This window comes from Ambystoma mexicanum, chromosome 8, assembly GCF_040938575.1.
Source record: "Ambystoma mexicanum isolate Mex_15411 chromosome 8, UKY_AmexF1_1, whole genome shotgun sequence".
Lineage (NCBI taxonomy): Eukaryota > Metazoa > Chordata > Amphibia > Caudata > Ambystomatidae > Ambystoma > Ambystoma mexicanum.
In genome coordinates, this window is record NC_090929.1 from 1,390,706,483 (window position 1) to 1,390,728,325 (window position 21,843).

Sequence of the window (21,843 nt, forward strand, 5' to 3'; positions counted from 1 at the left end):
TGGGACAATAGTTCTGTTTTTTGTCTTCAGCAAAATATTGCTAGGTGTGCAATCAACCGAGGCATGTTTGCTTTCATGCTTGGAGCTAGTATGTTCTTTTGTAATAATGAGAACATTGATTCTAGTAATGCTATTTATTTTAAAGAAGATGGCATTTCTTTATCTTTTATGGGAAATGCCATGCTGTTTTGGAATATAAGGTTGTTTTGGAGAAGCTTATGTAAAGATTTTAGGAGTAAAGTAAGAAAAAATAAATTAAAAAAAATACAAAATAACCGGTGTCTCTCAAGCATCTGCAAAAAAAGGTTCTTTTAAGAGCCAACCTCAAAGGGAAAATGGGGTACATAATTTAAATTCATCACGCTCAGATTTTTCGATATGTCCACGGACATGGAGGTTGTCCGCGGACAACCGCGTATTAAATACAGGGATTTTGGGGTTGACGGGCATGCAAATTAGAATGAGCAGAGCAAGCGATTGGTCAGTAAGGTTTACTGGGTGTGTTGTGTAAGGAGAGAGTTGGGCAGAAAGTATTTTTCCTGAGAGAACAGATGGCTATGGCTGTGTGTTTCAGAAAACGGATTATCTGGATTTTGGGAGGCTCATGGATACATTGGTTGGAGGTGCATGCAGAACGCCCGTGGAGTGGCTGCAAATCTTGGATTCCCTCATGTGGAAGTGGACTGGCATGGAGTGCGTGGCATGAAGTGGCTGGATTTGGTACCTCTCTGTGCTACTTTGGAAACGCAGCCTCATCCAGACATAATTATTATTCATCGTGGAGGGAACAGTTTAGGACATGTGTCTGGAATCTCTTTGCAATTTGCAATGAAAGAAGGACTTGGGAAGGTCATGGAAATGGTTCCAAATGCCCAAGAAGTTTTTTCTCGTATTCTACAGAGACTAATGTGGCTGCGTCGTTCTTCATTTGGTCCACAAATGTAGAAAGCGAGGCGCAATGTCAATAAGGCTGTTTGTGCCTTTTTAACAGATGTTGGCACGTCCTCTTTGCACATTGAAAATATCATGTTTTGTAGGACATACATTTTTTTTCGTAGAGATGGAGTGCATCTAACTTATGCTGGCAATCAGATTTTTCTGCGAAATATACAAAATGCATTGCAACCTTTTTTGTAATTACATTAATAAATACATTTTGCAGTAGGTGTTAATCATTTGAAGTTTTTGAAACACAAAAAAAACCACCAAAAGGCTCTTTTCAGAGCCCCCACTTCTTCCAATACAAAAGTGCAATGGTTCTGATAGGGCAGTACCCCCAAAAAATAAATGTCCGCGGACTTCTAAAAAATGCACCGTGCCCTGCACTATTTGTCACTTCTATTTTTAAACTGTGAATGGTGGCTCTTTTGGTTTTTTTAAACACGACACACAAGGAAAGGAGGGGAAAGGAGTGTAAGGAAGGGACACCAACCACGGGGATAAGAAAGGGCAGGTGGAGAGAGGAAGATGTAGGGTCGGCCTTATTTAGGTAGGTAGCAGACCTTCTCATGCTCCTTGGCCGCAGTCTCGAAAGCACTCCGAAGATTCCCCCCCCTGCAGAGTACTGCATTGCAGTACATAAACAATATTGTGACCCTCGAAAGGTAAGGGTCAACATCATCATGAATGGCCTGTGAAGCAGCTGGAGGGATGCACTGTCCCACAGGAGTGTCTCTTGTGGTGACAGGAGCGGAAACAGAGGATGTTGTAGAGGAACTCAAACTACTACGTTTATCACAAGGTACAACCTGGTCAATAGCCCCACAATGGAACGACTTTAGGTGTTGCTTCATTAATGTACCAAAGCTGTACGAACCAGGCCTCCATGACTCGGCACCATTTTGCACTGATTGCAGGTGACCTTATTCGCACGTGCTTTTGGCACTCCATCAAGAGTGGTAAACAACTGCCACACCCAAGACTCATGGTGAGTGCTGGAAGTCGGGACTTCCACTACCTCATCCTCTTCATCCGTCTCCTCTACATCCTCATGCCTGTTCCCCTCTGCAGGCCCTTGGGGAGGTGGTGGTGGTGGTGGTGGTGGTGGTGGTGGTGGTGGTGGTGGTAGAAGGGGTGGGGGGTGCTGAAGCAGCCGTGGTCGCCATTTGGAAGACAGCAAGCAGAAGTCACCAACAATACAGGCAGTCAATGCAGGTCTGAAGCAATGGTAGCCAGAAGCACAATGAGGAGCAATGCTAGGGTGTGGCCTTTTATAGGGGTGCTGGTGTGTGCTTCGCGAACAGCCGGTGTGTCTGCGGCCACTTCGAACACCAAAAAAAGGCTCAAAAAGTTCCAAAAAGTATGTAGATCGCCAGGGACATTGTCTGGGACATGTGCAGTGGTGAAATTTTACTGTAAAATACTTTGGATTGTCCAAAAAAGTACTTTCAAAATGTTTGGGGACCCGGACAGTGGCCGTAAATCAGGACACACGCTCGGCGTGGGTGCAGTCAATATGATGACGTTGCGAACATGTTTGCGAATGGGACGGCTGTCCGCAGGACACCAAATGTACAAGGGACGGTTTTGCGCATGCGCGCTGGTGTGCTACGGACAGTGTTCTGGTCCTCAAACTATTAAAGTGTGACACACGTGCAACGGACAGTTACGGACAGGCGCGATGTTCGTAGGGCCTATGGGTGTGGTGCGCATGTGCGTAGATGTTCTACGACAGTGTGGACACTCCCATTTTAATTACGAACAGTACGAACAGGTATTGTGTCCTTAGGACACCCCCATTTTGGTTAATTGCAGACAATCGAGTGTGTTCTAAGAACAGTTCCATTTTGATTCCGGACAGTACGGACAGGCATAGTGTCCTTAGGACACCTCCATTTTGGTTAATTGCGGACATTCCAGACACCCGCGCTGTCCGCGGACACCCTAACTGCCTTTAAAAAAAAAAGACAGAGGACTGAATTAAAACACACGTATATAAAATTTATGAAAGAGAGGGGGGGGAAGCAGAAACTGACACACATATAGGGGAATTAGCGGTTTGGAGAGGATGGATGGGAGAGGATGAAGGGATGGAAGTCTCATCATAAAGTGTTTCTTGGTGGTGAGGGTTTGGGGATAGTTAACTGGGACATGGAGAGGGGAACAGGTACATGTGGGACAATATTTAATGTTTTCTTTTATGTAGTCCTCCAAAAAATGTTTTAAAAGATTGAAATTCCCATTAGCATATCCATTTTTTGTTCCATGCACTGCAGAGCATTCTCTAATGTCTCTTTTGCTGTTTGTATGGTCTGTTAAAAAAAATGTGTTAGGTACACAAAGTAATGATGATTAATTGGCTTATATAGAGAAGTGTCTAGCATTAGTATCACTGTCTTCACTTATTTCATCACGTGGGAAATTTTCTCCAAGCCATTCCAAAGTACTGGACCTCTGTTTTAAAAAAAAAAAAAAAATATATATATATATATATATATATATATATATATATATATATATATATATATATATATATATATATATATATATGATATAACTTTTAGTGTACCTAATACAGAAAGTTTAGAAATGTATATAAGAGAAATTAAGTTTACTTACTAGTTTCTGGTAAGTTTGGTTGTTACTGTTGTGTAGGTCTGCTGTTGCTTCTTGCTGTGCACTTTCTGTGAGGTAATTATGTTGGAGGAATATCTTTTTTGTTTTGGTATATTCCATTTTAGTACATTTGCTATTTAAATGGACGGTTGATGTTGCATATATAGGTTCCACTTCTTATTTATTGAATATAATGTGTTCATGTGCTGCTTTTTGAACTTGTTCTGTGTTTATATGGCATGATGGAACAATCTAACATGCCCCCTGAGTTTTTGGGTACTGTGGATGGAGACCGCGTCCGTCCGCGGAAATATGCACAGTCCGCGGACATTTAAATCACTAACAGAGGGTTCAGTATATTCTATGTTACATGTATATAAAGTAAGGGAATCCTAGGAAACATCTATCAAATTCACACTATGTATATTCAGTAAAAAAAAACTTTGTTAAAGGGACGTTATGGTTCCAAGTAAAACCGAAAACCCCCTGAAATTCACCAGTTATGGTAAGCTAAGCAACCATAACTCGCACCACCACGGTGCATTGCTAACACTAACTCCCAGGACATCAAAGAGGACATTACAAATGTCATTGATGACATCTCTGATGACATCACATGTGCATTTACTTTTCATGAAAAGATTGTACAAGGGATTATTATTATAATGTTGAGCAATGCATTGATATAAATAGCATTCTATTATGAAGTTCTTTACAGTATACTAAGCTACTCATGTATAAACATAAGCATTGTGTGCAGCATACATGATGGAGGCACAATATTCATAATCTTCCCATGTGTAATAGTGCAATGATAAATGCTTTCTTATTAGAGTTTTGTGTACTGTGCAACATGTAATAAGTAGCTAATAAAACCCACTTACTGCATAATTTCATTATTACATACAAAACACAAAGACACAACAACACATACAAATAGGAGTGTACACAGGGAAAGTGAAGTACACAAAAAGCAGCAGTAGAACCAGAAAGTGTTCATAACCGAACTGATTATCTTTATGCACAGAAATGATTGCTCTGCTTCAAACCTACTACTTCCCTATGTATAACTATCACATGATGTGACTGCACCCTAAAGAAAGTAATGCGAATACAAATATGAGAATATCCAGAGAAAGTACAGTAATAAAAAACAAAGAGAAAGTGTTGATAACCTTACTGATTGTCTTCATATACATATTGCTATATTTCAAGTGTGTATTTTCCCTATGTATATGTTTCATATGCTGTGAGTGGACCCTAAGTGAATTATTGTAAGAACATATTTGAAGTATAAGTCTACAAATATAGTACTTTTTGATTATTTGTTTTTTGTTCCTAACTATTACTGGCCAAGATATATCACTAAAGGAAAAAAGAGCGAGTCAGACATGTGAAGTCATCAGTAATGTCATCAATTTAAAAAAAAATGTATTTCTTTATTTTTTAAATTGGTGCCTTCAGGTATGAACCTTTGCCTGTTTCTTTGTCCGTAGAGAAGTGCCTATTGGAGACCCTTTCTTCAAAAGAGAGGAAAAAGCAGTATAGTATCAGAAGTTGCCCTTCCACTTCGAGCTGTCACAGGACTCGTCCCCAATGCTGCCACAAACCGAATCGTTGGACGATGGCTCTTGGTCTGCAGTGGCATGGTGGCTGGAGCGGTCATCCTCGGAGGGGTAACAAGGTAAGCGAACTTGCTCTTGCATTTAGTACACTTTTAGTTCACCATGATCTCCTTAAGCTTTGCAGTGATTGCATTATAAAAGATGATGTGCAATATTTGGTAGTGTTGAAGCTTTGGTTGATGAAACGGGAGTCCATGCTTTAAACAAATGTTCAGTGCCGGAACTGAGATGGGTACTGTTGTATTGTGAATTCTCATTTATGGTGTGCATATCCTACCTTTTGGATGCTGGGGTTGTGGAACCTGGGGGTGGAATGTTTATGCTGGAACCGATGTCAGTTGGGGTTGGAGCAGAGTTGACTGGAGCTGGGGTGGGGGGGTGGGGGGGGGATTTGCTGTCGGGATAACTTGTCTTAAAATCAACAAGAGAAGCCTTACCTGAACCTGGTGATCGTCTTCATTTCACTGGCGAAGAGTGGACTCTTCGACAGTGACCCCGGCTGATTATGATTCTCCTCCTGGGCCGACTTCTCTCCTGTGCCCAGTAATCGCTGCAACATGGCCTTTGTGAGGAGTGTGCCTGCACAGTTCAATGTTGCCTACGCTGCCAGCGCTTCTGTAGTGGACATCGTTTAGCTGCGAGGAACAGCATACCCTGCAGGCCCCCAATCCACTGGTAGACTCCCAATCCACTGAAGGGTGCCGTGCCGTGCAGAGGAGTGGGAGAAGTGATGGAGGCCTGCCCATGAAGTGGAAGGAGGCGTGAATTAGTAGCACTATTTATAATTAAGGAAGCAAGATTTATATTTGGGAGCACGCCACAAAGCTTCACGCGATCCAGGCAGTGTGCCAGCAGGGTGAGCGCTGCGCTGCTAGGCATCGAACTTCGGAGACAAGAGTAAAGGACCGCTGTACCTGTGCAGTGGCCATTTTATTGATCGCGTTGCCAAAGCTACCGCTAACACTGTTCGTTCTCACTGCTGAGAAGGGATAATGCTGATTGTGACACAAGGCGTTACGCTGCAAGCTATTTAAAGTATTGGTGCAGTATTGGGGATCAGCAAGAGGATTCCAACCCCAACCAAACCTGACACTGGGGAGGTGTTTATTTTGCTTCATCCGCGTTGATCTGAGGAGAGTACTGTAGCTGCACATTTTATTTTATAAAATAAAATTGCAGTGCTAGGGGTGCCTGTTCCATCCTCATTCGTGCCTCCTCTATGACTTGTAAAGATTGAGTGGGCGCAATGGAAGAAAGGTTTTCTCCACTACGTGAGGGATGCATGTGGCAATACCATATCCACAGACAGGAAAGTCTCATTATTAATTAATTTCTTAGGGTACGAGGCACTGCGCATATCCAGAAACTTGGCCAGATCTGGATCAGGAAAGAGAGAAGTCTGTTTTTAATGAATTTGATAAAGCCTTGCAGAAACAGGATTTGCATTTTAATACCAAGACCAGCACCATCTTGGAGAGATATCATTTTGGCATCAACAGCAAGATGCAGCGTCTGTGGAGGAATACCTAACCGCTCTCGCCATTTATCTCTATTGTGCAAATTTGGTGTTATCTTAGATGAAAATATAATAGACCAATTTATGATCCATTGTAACAATGACAAAATATGCGAGCAGTTGTGGTTCAAAGATGAACCTAGTTTGGATGAGGTCATACGCAGAGTTGAATACTCTATGGCTTGTGTAGCTACATTGGCAAAGAAGGAGAGCAAAATGCCCATCTCTGAGGGTGGGGTGAAGTGGCAAAAGGGAAAAAGAAGCAGAAAGGCAGTAGTGAAAATGTTTGAGAGACTCCTGACCCTGAGGGTGATAAAAGGAAAGGGCAGAAGATGGAAGAACGATTTTGTTTTAGATGTGCTAATGCAAATCATTTTGCTGTGTCTCCAGCATGTCTTGGGAGGAAGGTCACATGTTCCAAATGTAAAAGATGGGGTCATTATGCAAACTGTTGCAAGCGTTTTTCACTTGGGGGAGAGAGAAGAGTGTTGTACATGATGGGGGGGAGGGCAAAAGTCATCTGGGGATGAGGATGAGGACCAGGTTGAAGCAATTTCAGTAAATATGATAAAATGTGAGGACCAGATTGAAGCAATTTCAGTAAATATGATAAAATGTGATGAGGATTTTGAAAGTCAGTTTGGGGAGTTCGAGGTAAATGGGAAGTATGTCACAATAATGGCAGATTCCAGCGCAAAGGTTTCATTGATGTCCCGGGAGGTGTGCCAGAGCGTGGTGGGTGGAGAATTGAAAGAGTTATTGCCTCCTGACATTAAACCGGGTGGATATCATTTGGGGAAAATGTCATTGGATATTTTGTTGCAAGTCTGAGATTCAAGGGCAGTGAAGCACGCAGCAAGATTTATGTCACAAAGAGTGATGAAACCCTATTGGGGTGTAGGTAACAAAAGGGATTAGGTATAAGACTTGATCCAAACACCATTGAACAAGTGTTGTATATTGGAGGGCAGGCCAATTTTGTTGAATTATTTCCCAGTGTGTTCACAAAGGGCATTTTAAGTGTCGAAGGTATGAGGCACAACGTAATGCTTAGAGAAGGAAGTGTGCCAGTTGCAGCAAAATTACGATTGGTTCCCCTTGTTATGAGAGAATGTGTGAGGAAGGAACTGGAGAAACGTAGGGTATCGGGAGTGATTGAGAAGGCAGGAAATGTTGAGGGGGTGTCTCCCCTGGTGGTGGTGAAGAAGCTGAGCAGTGAATAGAGACTTTGCATAGGTTTATGAGAACTCGACAAGTGTGGTGTTGTGGAGAGACATGCTTTGCCTAATATGACAGATGCTAACAATGGTGGGGAAGGCTAAGTATTTTTCAAAACTTGACATGTTGTCGGCTTACCATCAAATGGAGCTAGATGAACAATCAAAAATGTTTTACTGCTTTTATCACGCATGATGGTGTGTTTGGTTCGCCGGGTGCCGTTTGGGCTGATTTCAGCATAATCCGTCTTTGAGGGATTTATTGTTAAAGGGACTGCTGCATGTGCATTGCTTCCAAGATGACATGTTGGTTTGTGCAGAGACACTAGAGGAGCATGATAAAACGTTAAGTGTTGGACATTTTGAAAGGGCAAGGTATTACGTCGAGAGTGGAGAAGTGCGTTTTTTTAGGAAGGAGGGTGTGAAATAGTTGGGCCATGAACTCTCTGGTAAGGGGCTGAAGCCCAAGAGTGATATGGTTGATGCTATAAAGAAGGTGCCCACTCCTGGCAAACTGAGATCATGTTTAGGAATGATCGAGTTTCATCAGAAACCTGTGCATAACTTTGCCAACAAGGGGGGTAGGATGAGGTGCCTTTTAAAAAAGGGAGCAGAGTTTATGTGGGATGAGGAATGTGAGAAAGAGTTTGTTGAAATTAAGAGCAAGATTGACTTGGCGAGGCCCCTTGCCCAATTCAGTACCAGAAAAAGGTGTATGATTACAGTGGATGCCAGTCACTGTGGAATTGGTGCAGTGCTGGCATAAGTTGGTGTGGCACAAGTGGTGTGGAAAATGTAGTAACCCATGCTTCGAGGATGATGAGAGGGGCAGGCTGTCCTCCAAGAAAGCCCTTGCATGCCACTGGGGAGTCGAGAAATTTTGGAATTTTGTTTGCGGGCAGAGTTTACCATAAAGACAGATCATAAGCCTCTTGAAGGTCATTTTTAAGAAAAGGGGTTGGACAAAGTGTCAAGGATAGTTGCAGGATGGGTAACCAGAATGCATGGACACAAATGTAATGAAGATGATTCTTGGAAAGGAAAATGTTCTAGCGTATCATTTGTCAAGGTTTGGTGGTGTGGAGGATTTTGGAGTGGCAGATACTGTTTCCATGACCAAGTTTGTGTCAGGATGAATGGTGTAGGGCTGTGAGAGAGGATGATGTTTTGGGAAGAGTGATTGGTTTTGTGGCACATGGCTGGCCGGAAAAGAGATTGAGTGATGTAGAAGATTTTTTGGGAAGTGTGTTTTGAATTGAGCGCCAAAGACGATATTTTGTATTGATGTGACCGTGCTGTTGTCCCAAAGAGTTTGTGGAGGAGGATTGTGGAGATATCCCATGAAGGTCACATAGGAACTACCAAAACTAAAGCCTTTCTGAGATGCAAGTACTGGTGGCATGGGGTTGATCGCAATATATAAAGGATTCTAGTAAAAGTGTGTAGGTGTGAGAAGTCGGGTAAGGGTGTGGTAGCTCGTTCGCAATCAGTGGTGAAAGTGAAGGTTCACAAGAAGGTGTGGTGTGATTTGGCTTTGGATATTTTGGGCTCAGTCGAGTTGGGTAGCGGACAAGGGACATTTATTTTAGTCCTAGTTGATCTATTGTCCTAGTGGACAGAGTTGTGCGTGAGGCCTGGGGAGTGTTGTGGTTGATTTCTTACAGTGCATATTTTAGAGAGTGGGAATACTAAATTCTGTGTTGACCGATAACGGAAGACAATTTGTGGGAGTATGTTTGAGGAGTATTTGAAACACTGTGGTTTGAAGCATAAGAGGATGGCGTTTTGCATTAGTGAAGGCAACTGTGCTGTGGAGAGAGTAAACCGGTGTGTGATAATGGAGGTAGGAAGGATGGCGGAAGTGTGTGGAAAAGATACAAAGGTTGCAATGAGGGAGCGGCTGTCTGCATTGCGCACAGCTCCCTATTCTGCTGCTGAGGTGAGCCCATTTGAGCTAATGTGGGGGGTGGTGGTGAATACAAAGGTGTCGCCTCCTTGGCGTGGAAGGGCAAGAGGGACAGATTGCGTTGTGTTGTGGAGGTGATGAGAAGGTTGGAGAGGATGAAAGATACATGGGTGAGGAAGGTGTGTGTGTGTGTGTGTGTGTGTCTGTCTGTCTGTCTGTCTGTCTGTCTGTCTGTCTGTCTCTGTCTCTGTAAAACTTTGACGGGACGTTATCGTTAAGTTGCCCTAACAAAAACCTGTACACTTCACCTGTTCCACCTCCCCTTTATGCTTTAAATAAAAACTGAAATTCGCCAGTTATGGTAAACTAAGCCCCCAACCCTGCCACCACCCCTGTGCACTGCTACCACTGATTCCCGCAGAGGCGCCGGTCTTGACTGGGTGAATGCCTTATCTTCAAAGGTGATGTGTAACACACGGTTGGCTCTTTGGGCTGGACCTCTGTGCACTGTATGTCTGACTCGAAGAGTAAGATGTCTGCAGATAGAAAATATGGGATTAATGAACTGGGGTTATTGGGTGCCTCTCTTCTCCTGTAGAACCCCAAAGGTTAACGCCCTCACCTTAGGTAAGTGAACGCCGAGCTCTCCATCTGCCTCGGGGCAGGGTGCCGTAACCAGTTTCTTCACTGGATAAGGGTGCAGGCCTCTTGACCTCAGAGGACTGCTGTCCGTCGTTAACTGCATGAACGGTAAGTTCTGGGCACTTCAAATGTCTTAAAAGTCTTTTGTAATGATATCTCTTGTTTTGCAGGGTTCTGGAAATGGCGGATGGCGGGCTGATGAGAGTTGAGGATCGAACCCGCGTGAGGAATAGAAGCGCCTGGAAGCACGTAAGTAAGCGCTTGTAGCCTGCTTCACGATGCGCACTAACTGTCCCTTTTATCTTGCAGGTACAAGTTCGGAGCTTTAGAGAAGCTGAAGGGTGCTGGAATACCCACTGGATTTGGCGTGGGAAGGAGTAATGGCACGTGAGTAATAAAGTTGCCCAATGTCTTTAAACGCACCTTCTTTTGTCTTTCAGATGCGGGATGCAGCGCTGAAGGCCTCCGGAGCGTGCGAAGAGCTGGTAAGCTTTTGTCTTTCAGATGCCGGAATGCAGCGCGAGGGGTTGGTGACAGCCGATGGACCAGGTAAGAGATGCACTGCCACTGAAGACCGTAGTGCTAACCTGTTCTTTCTTTGTCTTTACAGGTGCTGCTGAAGACTGGATTCCAGGATGGTAAGCCTTTGTTCCCTTAGGCCCAGGATCAGAAGCAGAAGACACGATGAGCGTTCTGCTGCAGAGAATGCAGAATAACACAAAGCAAGATTCATCCATCGGGTGTGGTTTAAATAGCCTCCTGTAGTGCTTAGAGGTCTCCTTCCACAGCCACGCCTAGGTAAGAAAAGAGTTCCTGCTTTCCAGAAGAGTTCCAGTGTTCTGAACCTAGGGAGTGGCTCCTGCCCCACCCAACAGGAAAAGTAGTCCCAAACAGAAGAGGATCAGGGGTTCAACTGGCAGGTAAGTAAGCAGCATGGTCTGCTGCAGGTAAGTCCACCCAAGCATTATGAGCCCGGCACTTCCAGCGCTGGGACTGGGCATCTTTATGAGCCTGGTGCCACTGGCGCCAGGACAGGGTCCAAAAGGTCCCAATTGGGACTGGCTGGCACTCGGAACCGGGGTTATGGGTCTGCTTCCAAGGGAGTCGGGCAAGTCCTGATCTTTTGGAAGCAGAGATCATGACAGCACCCCCCCTCAAGGCCCCTCCCAAACCGGGCTTCTCCGGGGGTTTGGGCTTGTTAGGAAATGTTCGATGAAATCTTTTGATTAGACGAGGCGCGTGGACATATTCTGCAGGTTCCCAGGATCTTTCTTGGGGACCGTAGCCTTTCCAGTCAATCGGGTAAAATAGTTTAGATTTGGAGATCTTGGAATCCAGGATGCTTTTGACTTCAAACTCGAGTTCTCCATCAACTAGAATAGGTTTTGGAGATGTAGTTAGTCGGGTTTGAGGTTGCACGGGTTTTAATAGAGAGACGTGGAAGACCGGATGTATCTTCATGTGAGGGGGCAAGTCCAACTTGACCGCTACTGGATTTACTATGGTAGTGATGGAATAGGGACCAAGGTATCTTGGGTTGAATGTGCGTGGTCCTTTTAGAGGTAGATATTTGGTGGATAACCAGACTTGATCTCCTACTTGATATTGGGGGGCTTCCTTCCGATGTTGGTCTGCTCCTTTCTTGTATTGTTCTTTAGCCCTTTGAAGGTGAGAAACGGCTTCCTTAAAGGCTTGGGTTATTGTAGAATGCAGGTGGTCTACTGCTGGTGTTCCAAGATCTTGGAGTGGATCCAACTCCGAGGTTCGAGGGTGACTACCGTATAAAAGAAAAAACGGGGTCTTCCCAGTTCCCGAGTGGACAGAGTTATTGTAGGCATATTCGGCTATCCAAAGGATATCTTTCCAAGTTTTTTCAGTTTGTTGTAGCATGCAGCGCAAATACTGTTCCAGAGTTTGATTGGTCCTCTCGGTTTGAGGGTGGTGGCTGGTTGAAAGTCTCACATCAATTTGAGCCGACCGACAGCAACTTCGCCAAAAATGAGACATAAATTGACTACCTCGATCCGAAATTAGAACTGAAGGAAAACCGTGCAGTCGGACGATGTTTTCGAGAAATTCTCGGGCCAGAGTTGCTGCTGTTAGTAAGCCTTTGAGTGGAATGAAATGCGCCATCTTGGAGAATAGGTCCACGATTACTAGGATCGTATTGTATCCGGAGCATGGAGGTAGATCGGTGATGAAGTCCATACAAAGCGTATGCCAAGGGCGAGGCGGGATGTCAATAGGGCGTAAGAGGCCGGCTGGTTTTTCCTTTTGACTCTTGTTTTGGGCGCATACCCCACAGGACATTATAAAGTCTCTGATATCTTTTTTCCAAGACGGCCACCAGAAGTAGCGGTTGATCTTTTACGAGGTCTTGGTCATACCGGGATGTCCTTCCATTAAAGAATCGTGATAACAAGAGATTACCTTTTTTTGTAAATCTGTGCTGGGCAGGTATAACCGTTCTTGGAAATATAATAGGTTGTCCTTCACCGTAAATTCCTTTCCCTGCAGATGCCAATTCTGTATGTCTGCTGGAGTTACCAGTAGCCTGGCTTTATCCTTAACTTCCTCTATGGATTGTGTGGCGATTACACCTAGAATTCTTTGTTCGGGAATGATGGGTACAGGTTTAGGATTGATCAAATGTTCTTCCACTCCCATCCGAGAAAGGGCCGTTTTTTGTACCAGGTCGATAGGTAATTATGAAGTCAAACTCGGCAAAGAATAGTGCCCAACGGAGTTGCCTAGAGGATTGAGCTTTTGCGGTTTTCAAATATTGCAGGTTTCGGTGATCTGTAATCACAGTAACGGTGTCGGGCCCCCAGAAGATAATGCCGCCAAGCCTTAAAGGCGGACTTGATAGCTAGAAGTTCCTTATCGGTAATAGTGTAATTGATTTCAGGAGGCGAGAATTTGCGGGACCAAAATGCCACGGGATGCAACCGATTGGTTACTGGGTCCTTTTGTGATAGAACTGCCCCTATGGCAAGGCTCGAAGCATCGGTTTCAACGATGTAGGGGAGTTCTGGGCGAGGATGTTTTAAGATCGGTGCAGAGATAAATCTAGTCTTCAAATTCTGGAAAGCTTGTTCCGCCTCGGTAGACCATTCAAAACGTTTGTTTTTCTTTAACAAGGCGGTGATGGGCTGGACTATTCGAGAGAATTCGGGAATAAACCTGCGGTAAAAGTTAGCGAAGCCTAACATGCTTTGAACACCTTTTACGGAGGATGGCGATGGCCATTTGAGAATTGCATCGACCTTCTTTGAATCCATACGCACTCCGCTAGGTGATAATATGAATCCCAAGAATTCAACTTCAGTCACGTTGAAAACACATTTTTCCAACTTGGCGAAAAGTTTGTGTTGACGCAATCTCTCGAGGACCATTTTCACGTGTTTCCGATGTTCAGTTTCCGATGAAGAATAAACGAGGATGTCGTCAATGTAAACAACAACACACACATCTATGAGCTCTCTGAGGACATCGTTCATAAAATATTGAAAGGCGGCCGGGGCATTGCAAAGTCCGAAGGGCATGACCTGATATTCAAATAGCCCATACTTGGTGCGGAAGGCCGTCTTCCATTCATCGCCCTCTTTTACTCGTACCAAGTGGTAGGCTCCTCTAAGATCCAGCTTTGTGTATATGCATGCTTTTCTGACTTGGTCCAGGAGTTCAGGGATCAAAGGTAACGGTTATCTATTCTTAACGGTGATCTGGTTCAGGGCGCGATAATCTATACAAGTTCTAAGGTCCCCTTCTTTTTTTGGAACGAAGAACAAAGCTGAGGAAGCAGGGGACTTGGAAGGACGAATAAACCCATTCGCTAGGTATTGATCCAGGTATTGTCGGAGGTGAAGATTCTCAGGCTCGGTGAGGGCATAAATTCTACTACAAGGAGGAGTAGATCCAGGTATCAGGTCTATCTGGCAGTCATAAGACCTATGAGGAGGTAGAGAGTTAGCCTGATCCTTCCGGAAAACATCTTGGAATTCTAGGTATTCAGGAGGTAACTGGGGAGCCTCCGAGGAAATTGCTGCCAGTGCAACACCAGGTCGAGGGTGACAAGTAGAGACACATTCTGGAAACTGAACCGTTCTTGCTCGCCAATCGATCTGAGGATTGTGCTTCTCTAACCAAGGAATTCCTAGAATAATCTGGAACTGAGGGGCCTTGATCACATCGAACACGATCTTCTCATGGTGTCCATCTTGACTTACTAGCGTCACTTCTTGGGTGGTATGCGTTACTGGTCCGGAGGCTATCTCCGTACCATCCACCGTAGTAATGACGTCCTTTACAGCCTTTGGACAAAGAGTCAGATTCATCCTCAAAACCATTTCATGATCCACATAATTGCCGATGGCACCGCTGTCGACGTAAGCTTCAATCGCATGTAATCGATCCGGATGTTCAGGGCTAATGAGGACCATAGGTATCACGAAATGCGAGGTCACGGAACTGGTTTTAACGCTCGGCAAGAGGACCTCTATTCTTGTCGGGCGAGGTCGTTTCCCTGCTCAGTTTGTGACCCTGGTAACTGCAGCTCCTACTGTCTTCTTGGCTGGTTTCACCGGACAGTCTCGAAGAAAGTGCCCCGAGTTTCCGCAATAGAGGCATAATTGCAGCCGTTTTCTCCTTTCCCGCTCCTTTTGTGTTAGTGGTCCTTTCAGGCCCCCTATTTGCATGGGTTCCCCGGAGTCTACTCCTTTGGTAGGAGTTGGTGGTTTGGAAAATACTCGAGCATCAAACTTGGAACGATCGGCCTTCCTGTTCTGCAGTCTGTGGTCAATTTGAACGACTAAGTCAATATAGTCCGAACAGTCTTGCGGGGGATTCACTACTTGGGCTAACACATCTTTGAGCTCTCCACGTAGACCTCTATAAAACAGCGTAATCCTTTTGTCCTCGGGCCATCAAGTTTCCACTATCAGTCTGTTGAAAGACGCAATATAAGCCAAAAGGTCTTGATTACCCTGTCGCAATGAAAGGAGCTCATTGTCCAAGGCCTGCCCCTGTGAATGTCTTGCAAACAGTTTTTCCATACTGAGCTGAAAAGCTTGAAAATCATGGAGAACCGGATCATCTTGATTAACTAGAGGGATCGACCAGTCTGCCGCATTGCCACTAAGGTACGAAAGCACGAAAGCTACCTTAGCTTGATCAGTTGGAAAGGCTGTTGGCCGGCATAAGAAGTGCAACCGGCACTGATTAATAAATACTGCAAACCTCTTTGGGTCACCAGAAAATCGTTCGGGCGGAGCCAGAGGTACATTCCCAGGTAGGTTGATCTGCACTGGGTTCGTAGAGGATGTTGAAGGAAGATTTGCCCCTGATGCGGGTAACGGAGTTTGTCCGGCTTGTGACTGTAGCAATTGTCTAGCGAGATCGTCTGTTCGCTCCTTGGAAATAATCAGTTCCCTTCTTAGAGCATTCGTTTCCTGACGGGCTGCATGCACTTCTGCTCTTAGTTCCCCAAGTAACGGGGCTAGCTGGTCGGTATCCGAGGTTTCCATAGCGCCTGGGTGGGAGTTTTGCGGTAGGCTTTGTGTTCTGTAACGCTCACCTGATTCCCGCAGAGGCGCCGGTCTTGACTGGGTGAATGCCGTATCTTCAAAGGTGATGTGTAACACACGGTTGGCTCTTTGGGCTGGACCTCTGTGCACTGTATGTCTGACTCGAAGAGTAAGATGTCTGCAGATAGAAAATATGGGATTAATGAACTGGGGTTATTGGGTGCCTCTCTCCTCTTCCCTTTCTCTTCTCCTGTAGAACCCCAAAGGTTAACGCCCTCACCTTAGGTAAGTGAACGCCGAGCTCTCCATCTGCCTCGGGGCAGGGTGCCGTAACCAGTTTCTTCACTGGATAAGGGTGCAGGCCTCTTGACCTCAGAGGACTGCTGTCCGTCGTTAACTGCACGAACGGTAAGTTCTGGGCACTTCAAATGTCTTAAAAGTCTTTTGTAATGATATCTCTTGTTTTGCAGGGTTCTGGCGATGGCGGATGGCGGGCTGATGAGAGTTGAGGATCGAACCCGCGTGAGGAATAGAAGCGCCTGGAAGCACGTAAGCAAGCGCTTGTAGACTGCTTCACGATGCGCACTAACTGTCCCTTTTATCTTGCAGGTACAAGTTCGGAGCTTTAGAGAAGCTGAAGGGTGCTGGAATACCCACTGGATTCGGCGTGGGAAGGAGTAATGGCACGTGAGTAATAAAGTTGCCCAATGTCTTTAAACGCACCTTCTTTTGTCTTTCAGATGCGGGATGCAGCGCCGAAGGCCTCCGGAGCGTGCGAAGAGCTGGTAAGCTTTTGTCTTTCAGATGCCGGAATGCAGTGCGAAGACCTCCGGAGCATGCGAAGAGTAGGTAAGCCTTTGTCTTTCAGATGCCGGAATGCAGCGCGAGGCGTTGGTGCCAGCCGATGGACCAGGTAAGAGATGCACTGCCACTGAAGACCGTAGTGCTAACCTGTTCTTTCTTTGTCTTTACAGGTGCTGCTGAAGACTGGATTCCAGGATGGTAAGCCTTTGTTCCCTTAGGCCCAGGATCAGAAGCAGAAGACACGATGAGCGTTCTGCTGCAGAGAATGCAGAATAACACAAAGCAAGATTCATCCATCGGGTGTGGTTTAAATAGCCTCCTGTAGTGCTTAGGTGTCTCCTTCCACAGCCACACCTAGGTAAGAAAAGAGTTCCTGCTTTCCAGAAGAGTTCCAGTGTTCTGAACCTAGGTAGTGGCTCCTGCCCCACCCAACAGGAAAAGTAGTCCCAAACAGAAGAGGATCAGGGGTTCAACTGGCAGGTAAGTAAGCAGCATGGTCTGCTGCAGGTAAGTCCACCCAAGCATTATGAGCCCGGCGCTTCCAGCGCTGGGACTGGGCATATTTATGAGCCTGGTGCCACTGGCGCCAGGACAGGGTCCAAAAGGTCCCAATTGGGACTGGCTGGCACTCGGAACCGGGGTTATGGGTCTGCTTCCAAGGGAGTCGGGCAAGTCCTGATCTTTTGGAAGCAGAGATCATGACACACTCAGACCATGAAAGATGTAATCTCAAATGTCAATGCGGACATCAATGACGACATCACTTGTTTAGCCCCTTTCTTTTCCTTCCCTGCCATACATATATATGTAAAATAAGTAAAAAAAGTCACTAAAGGAATGTTATACTTCACAGTGCAACCAAACACCACTGCACATTCCCCCATTATAGTAAGCTAAGCAACCATAACTCGCACCATCTAAGTGCATTGCTAAGACTAACACCCAGGACATCAAAGAGGACATCACAAATATGATTGATATCACATGTTTGCCTCAAGAGATTCGCTCGACGTCGACGCCTTTTCTGTCGGCGACGACTCGTTCGGCACTCTGGACGGCTTTTCTGCCGGCGCCTTTTCGAGGCGGTGGTGTCGGAGGGGCCCCATGGCACGGGGTTTGCCCCTAGAAAGGCTATGGCTAAGGTCCGGCACTGCTTTGGTCCGCAGATTCTTCTCCCCGCCTGGAGTACATTTCAGAGGGTGATGAAGGCTCTGATGGCGGCCTGGTTCCGGTTCCTGATGACCTTATCTCGGGCCATAGCCAGTTTGATGACCTGAGGCAGTCGCTGCATGATGCCAGTGGACTGGACACCTCTCCGGAGGTGGAGTTTTGTCGGCCAGAGCCTGGCACTCATGCCGATTCTTCATATCGGCGCCTTATGTCTCGGGTTACCGAGTACTTGGGTTGGTCAGCTCCCCCAGGGGAGTTCGTTCAGGATGATCTCACGGACATCCTTGATCTCGGTCCACCCACTGACCCGGTTTTGCCTTTTCATATGGCTCTGCAGAGAAGGGTGGCGGTGGCTTGGACTGCTCCGGAGAGTCTCCCGGCAGTGGGCAAGTCTTCGTCGCGAAAATACTGTCCAGCCAGTAGCGACCCCTGCTACTTGTCTAGGCAACCCACCCTGGAGAGTTTGGTGGTGCAGGCGGCTACGGCCCCGGCAAAGCAGGCGTCGTATCCTACCATCCCTCCGGATAGGGACGACAAACGTTTTGACGGCTGGGCGAAGAAAGTGTTTTCTTCGGGGGGGTATGGCACTTCAGGCGGCCAACTCCATATGTGCCTTGTCTCGTTTCACGCACACTCTGTGGAACTGTGTTGCATTAGTGGCTGATCATATCCCCGAAGGGGACGAACGGGATGGTTTCCTTGCTATGGTTCAGGATGGCAAGCATGCTATGTGTGAGGCCGTTCAGTCGGGTTGGACTTGGCGGATTGTGTCAGCCGGTCCATGGCAGCGAGCACCGTAATGCGCAGGTTTGCGTGGTTGTGGAAGTCTGGGTTTGCTCCTGATGTGCAGTCCCGGCTCCTCAACATGCCTTTTGACGGTGAACACCTTTTTGGCAGCAAGGCTGACGAGAGCCTTGAGAGGTTGCAGACCTCCAAAGCTGCAGCAAAATCGTTGGGTGCTGCAGTTCGCCAACCTCCGCCTTTTCGTCCTAGGGGACAGCAATGGAGGGGAGGTTCCTTTCGCTATTACTCATCCTTCAGTAAAGCGAGAGGAGCTAGCAGTCAAAGAGGCCATCGTAAGCATGCCAGAGGTGGAAACAAAGGTACTCGAGGTGCCAAGGCCGCTCGGGCAGTTGCCTATTTGCCGCTACCACTCAGTCATGAGGCCAGGTCCCATGGTTCGCCGGTTGGGGGAAGGCTGGCCCAGCATCTTGTAGAGTGGCAAGCCATTACTTCGGATGTGTGGGTTCTGGAGATCATAACCCACGGCTACTGTCTTCCTATTCGGCAGAGGCCTCACGACAATCTACCAGGGAACCTCTCTTTGAAGAGTCCGGATCCGCTCCTTGCGCAGGAAATTCAAGCCCTGCTGGAGAAAGGCGCCATAGAACTGGTGCCTGTAGCGGAGAGGAACAAGGGATGGTATTCCCCTTATTTTTTGATTTCAAAGAAAGGCTGGGGATTGAGACCCATCATGGACTTGCGTGGTTTGAAAAAACTCCTCAGGAAGGACAAGTTCAAGATGGTGGCTCTTTATCAAGTCCTCTAGGCCCTTCAACTTCAGGACTGGTTGTTGTCTCTCAACATCAAGGATGCTTACTTCCATGTGCCGATCCATCCCAAGCACAAGAAGTACCTGAGGTTCGCGGTTGGCGACTCGCACTTTAGGTTTCGGGTCCTGCCGTTCGGATTGACCTCCGCCCCAAGGGTTTTCACCAAGCTCATGGTGGTGGTGGCAGCGCATCTCAGGAAAGGGGGGGATTCACGTCTACCCCTACCTGGACGATTGGTTGATCAGGGGGAGCTCTCCCGAGCAAGTCCTGGATCATCTGTCCGTCACCTGCCACTCCCTTCACAGGCTGGGCTTCTCCCTCAATTTAAAGAAGTCCCATTTGACACCAACGCAGCGGCTCCAGTACATCAGAGCAGTGCTCGACACGTCCCTGGGGCAGTGTTTTCCTCCTCAGGTGAGGGCTTTTCACATTCAGCAGATGGTGCACAAGTTTCAGTTTGCCCAGAATCTCCCAGCGTCCGAGCTCTTGAGACTGCTCGGCCTCATGGCATCCTGCATTCTTCTGGTGCCAGAGGCTCGTCTGCGGATGAGATCTTTGCAGTGGGCACTCGAGCTCCAGTGGTCTCAGTCCTTCGGCAGGATGTCGGATCCTGTTCAGGTGCCGCCCTCGGTAGCCCGGGACCTTCTGTGGTGGGCCGTCGAGGGAAATCTGATGAAGGGGGCCCCATTTTTGCTGCCCTGGCCGGAGGTGACTATCTTGACGGACGCATCCCTCACGGGATGGGGAGCTCATGCCAACGAGTTGACAGTCAGCGGTCGTTGGTCTCCGTCGGAGTCCAGACTCCATTTCAATCTGTTGGAGCTGAGGGCCGTCAGGCTAGCCCTGAAGGCTTTTCTGCCGACTGTGCGCGGGAATAGTGTCCTGATTCTGTCGGACAACACGGTGGCCATGCACTACCTCAACAAAAAGGGGTGGGCAGGGTCACTTCTGCTGTGAAGTGAGGCGATGCAGCTCGAGTTCTGGGCCATCCAGCAGGAAGTTTCGATCTCGTCGGTTCATCTGGCCGGAGACGACAACGAGACGACGGATGCTCTGAGCAGGCAGAGCACGATCTCTCACGAGTGGGAGCTGGCTCAGGAGATTCTCCTGGAGATCTTCGCCCTTTGGGGGACCCCTCAAGTGGATCTCTTCGCCTCCAGTGTCAACTGGAAGTGCGAGAGGTTCTGCTCGTGGGAATTTCCTCCAAAAGGAGCCTTAGGAGACGCGTTTGTGGTGGAGTGGTCATTCCCACTGCTGCACGCGTTTCCTCCAGTCCCCGTCATCCCGCAAGTGCTCCAGAGGTTACAGAGGTTCGGTTCCCGGATGATCCTCATTGCTCCGGCGTGGGCCCAGAGGACGTGGTACCCGGACCTTCTAGACTTGTCCATCTGCCCTCCACGTCGTCTTCCCTACCGAGACGATCTGCTCTCACGGGAGGGGGGGGTCAGGTTCTCCATCCAGAGGTCCGATCCCTCAATTTTCACGCTTGGCTTCTGAAAGGTTGAGGTATAAGGATTCGGACCTCCCTGAAGACGTGATGGAGGTGTTGCTCTCGGCCAGGCGGCCCACAACAAAATCTCTGTACCGTTGCCGTTGGAGAAAGTTCTGCGACTGGTGCAGAGTTCAGAATGTGGATCCTTTTGAATGCGACATTCCCATGGTTGTCTTTTTTGCTTTCTTTGGCCCACAGGGGCTTGCAAGTGGGGACCATTAACGGTTACCCGGCGGCGCTGTCCATATTTAAGCGCTCGACTGAAGAGTGATCCTATTTTAAGATTCCTTTTAATTTCGCAGTTTTTGAAACGGCTCACTAATGTGTTCCCTCCGTCACCTTTTTTGGTGCCAAGTTGGGATTTGAACCTTGTTCTTAAGTTTCTTATGGGTGCTCCGTTTGAGCCTTTACATTCTTGCCCTTTGAGGCTGTTGACTCTGAAAACTGTGTTTTTTGGTTGCGGTTACTTCCGCTCGCAGAGTGAGTGAGTGTCATGTACAACAGATCAGCTACACGACTACGCACCACCCTGCTTAATACCCCGACACACACTGCTAGACTCCCCGGGTCACAGTCCACCTCACAAGCTATCCCTTCACCTGTGGTGCGGGGGAGTCGTCATCGCCGGTGGTTTCGGGCCGTGCGCAGGGGCCGGCCCAGTTTGTTGCCTTGTTTCCATTGGCAACTCCCATGGAGACTACGGTCGGGCTGGAGCACCCGATCGCGGTTACTTCCTGGTTCCGCGTCGGCTTCACGATCACGTGCTCAGGGTTCTGCTCACGTGATTGGGAACCGGCGAACGTAAAAGCCGTGAAGTTCGAATCGCTCACCGCTTCAC

The 21,843-nt window shown here is 47.2% G+C and overlaps 1 protein-coding gene across 1 annotated transcript in view; it reads left to right on the forward strand.

The window, feature by feature from the left end:
* Nucleotides 1-21,843, forward strand: part of COX15 (cytochrome c oxidase assembly homolog COX15) — a 301,085-nt gene that overhangs the window by 48,819 nt on the left and 230,423 nt on the right. Inside the window, exon 2 of the mRNA XM_069611522.1 lies at nucleotides 5,052-5,239. Coding sequence (XP_069467623.1) covers nucleotides 5,052-5,239 — 188 coding nt within the window. The remainder of the gene's footprint in view (nucleotides 1-5,051; nucleotides 5,240-21,843) is intronic.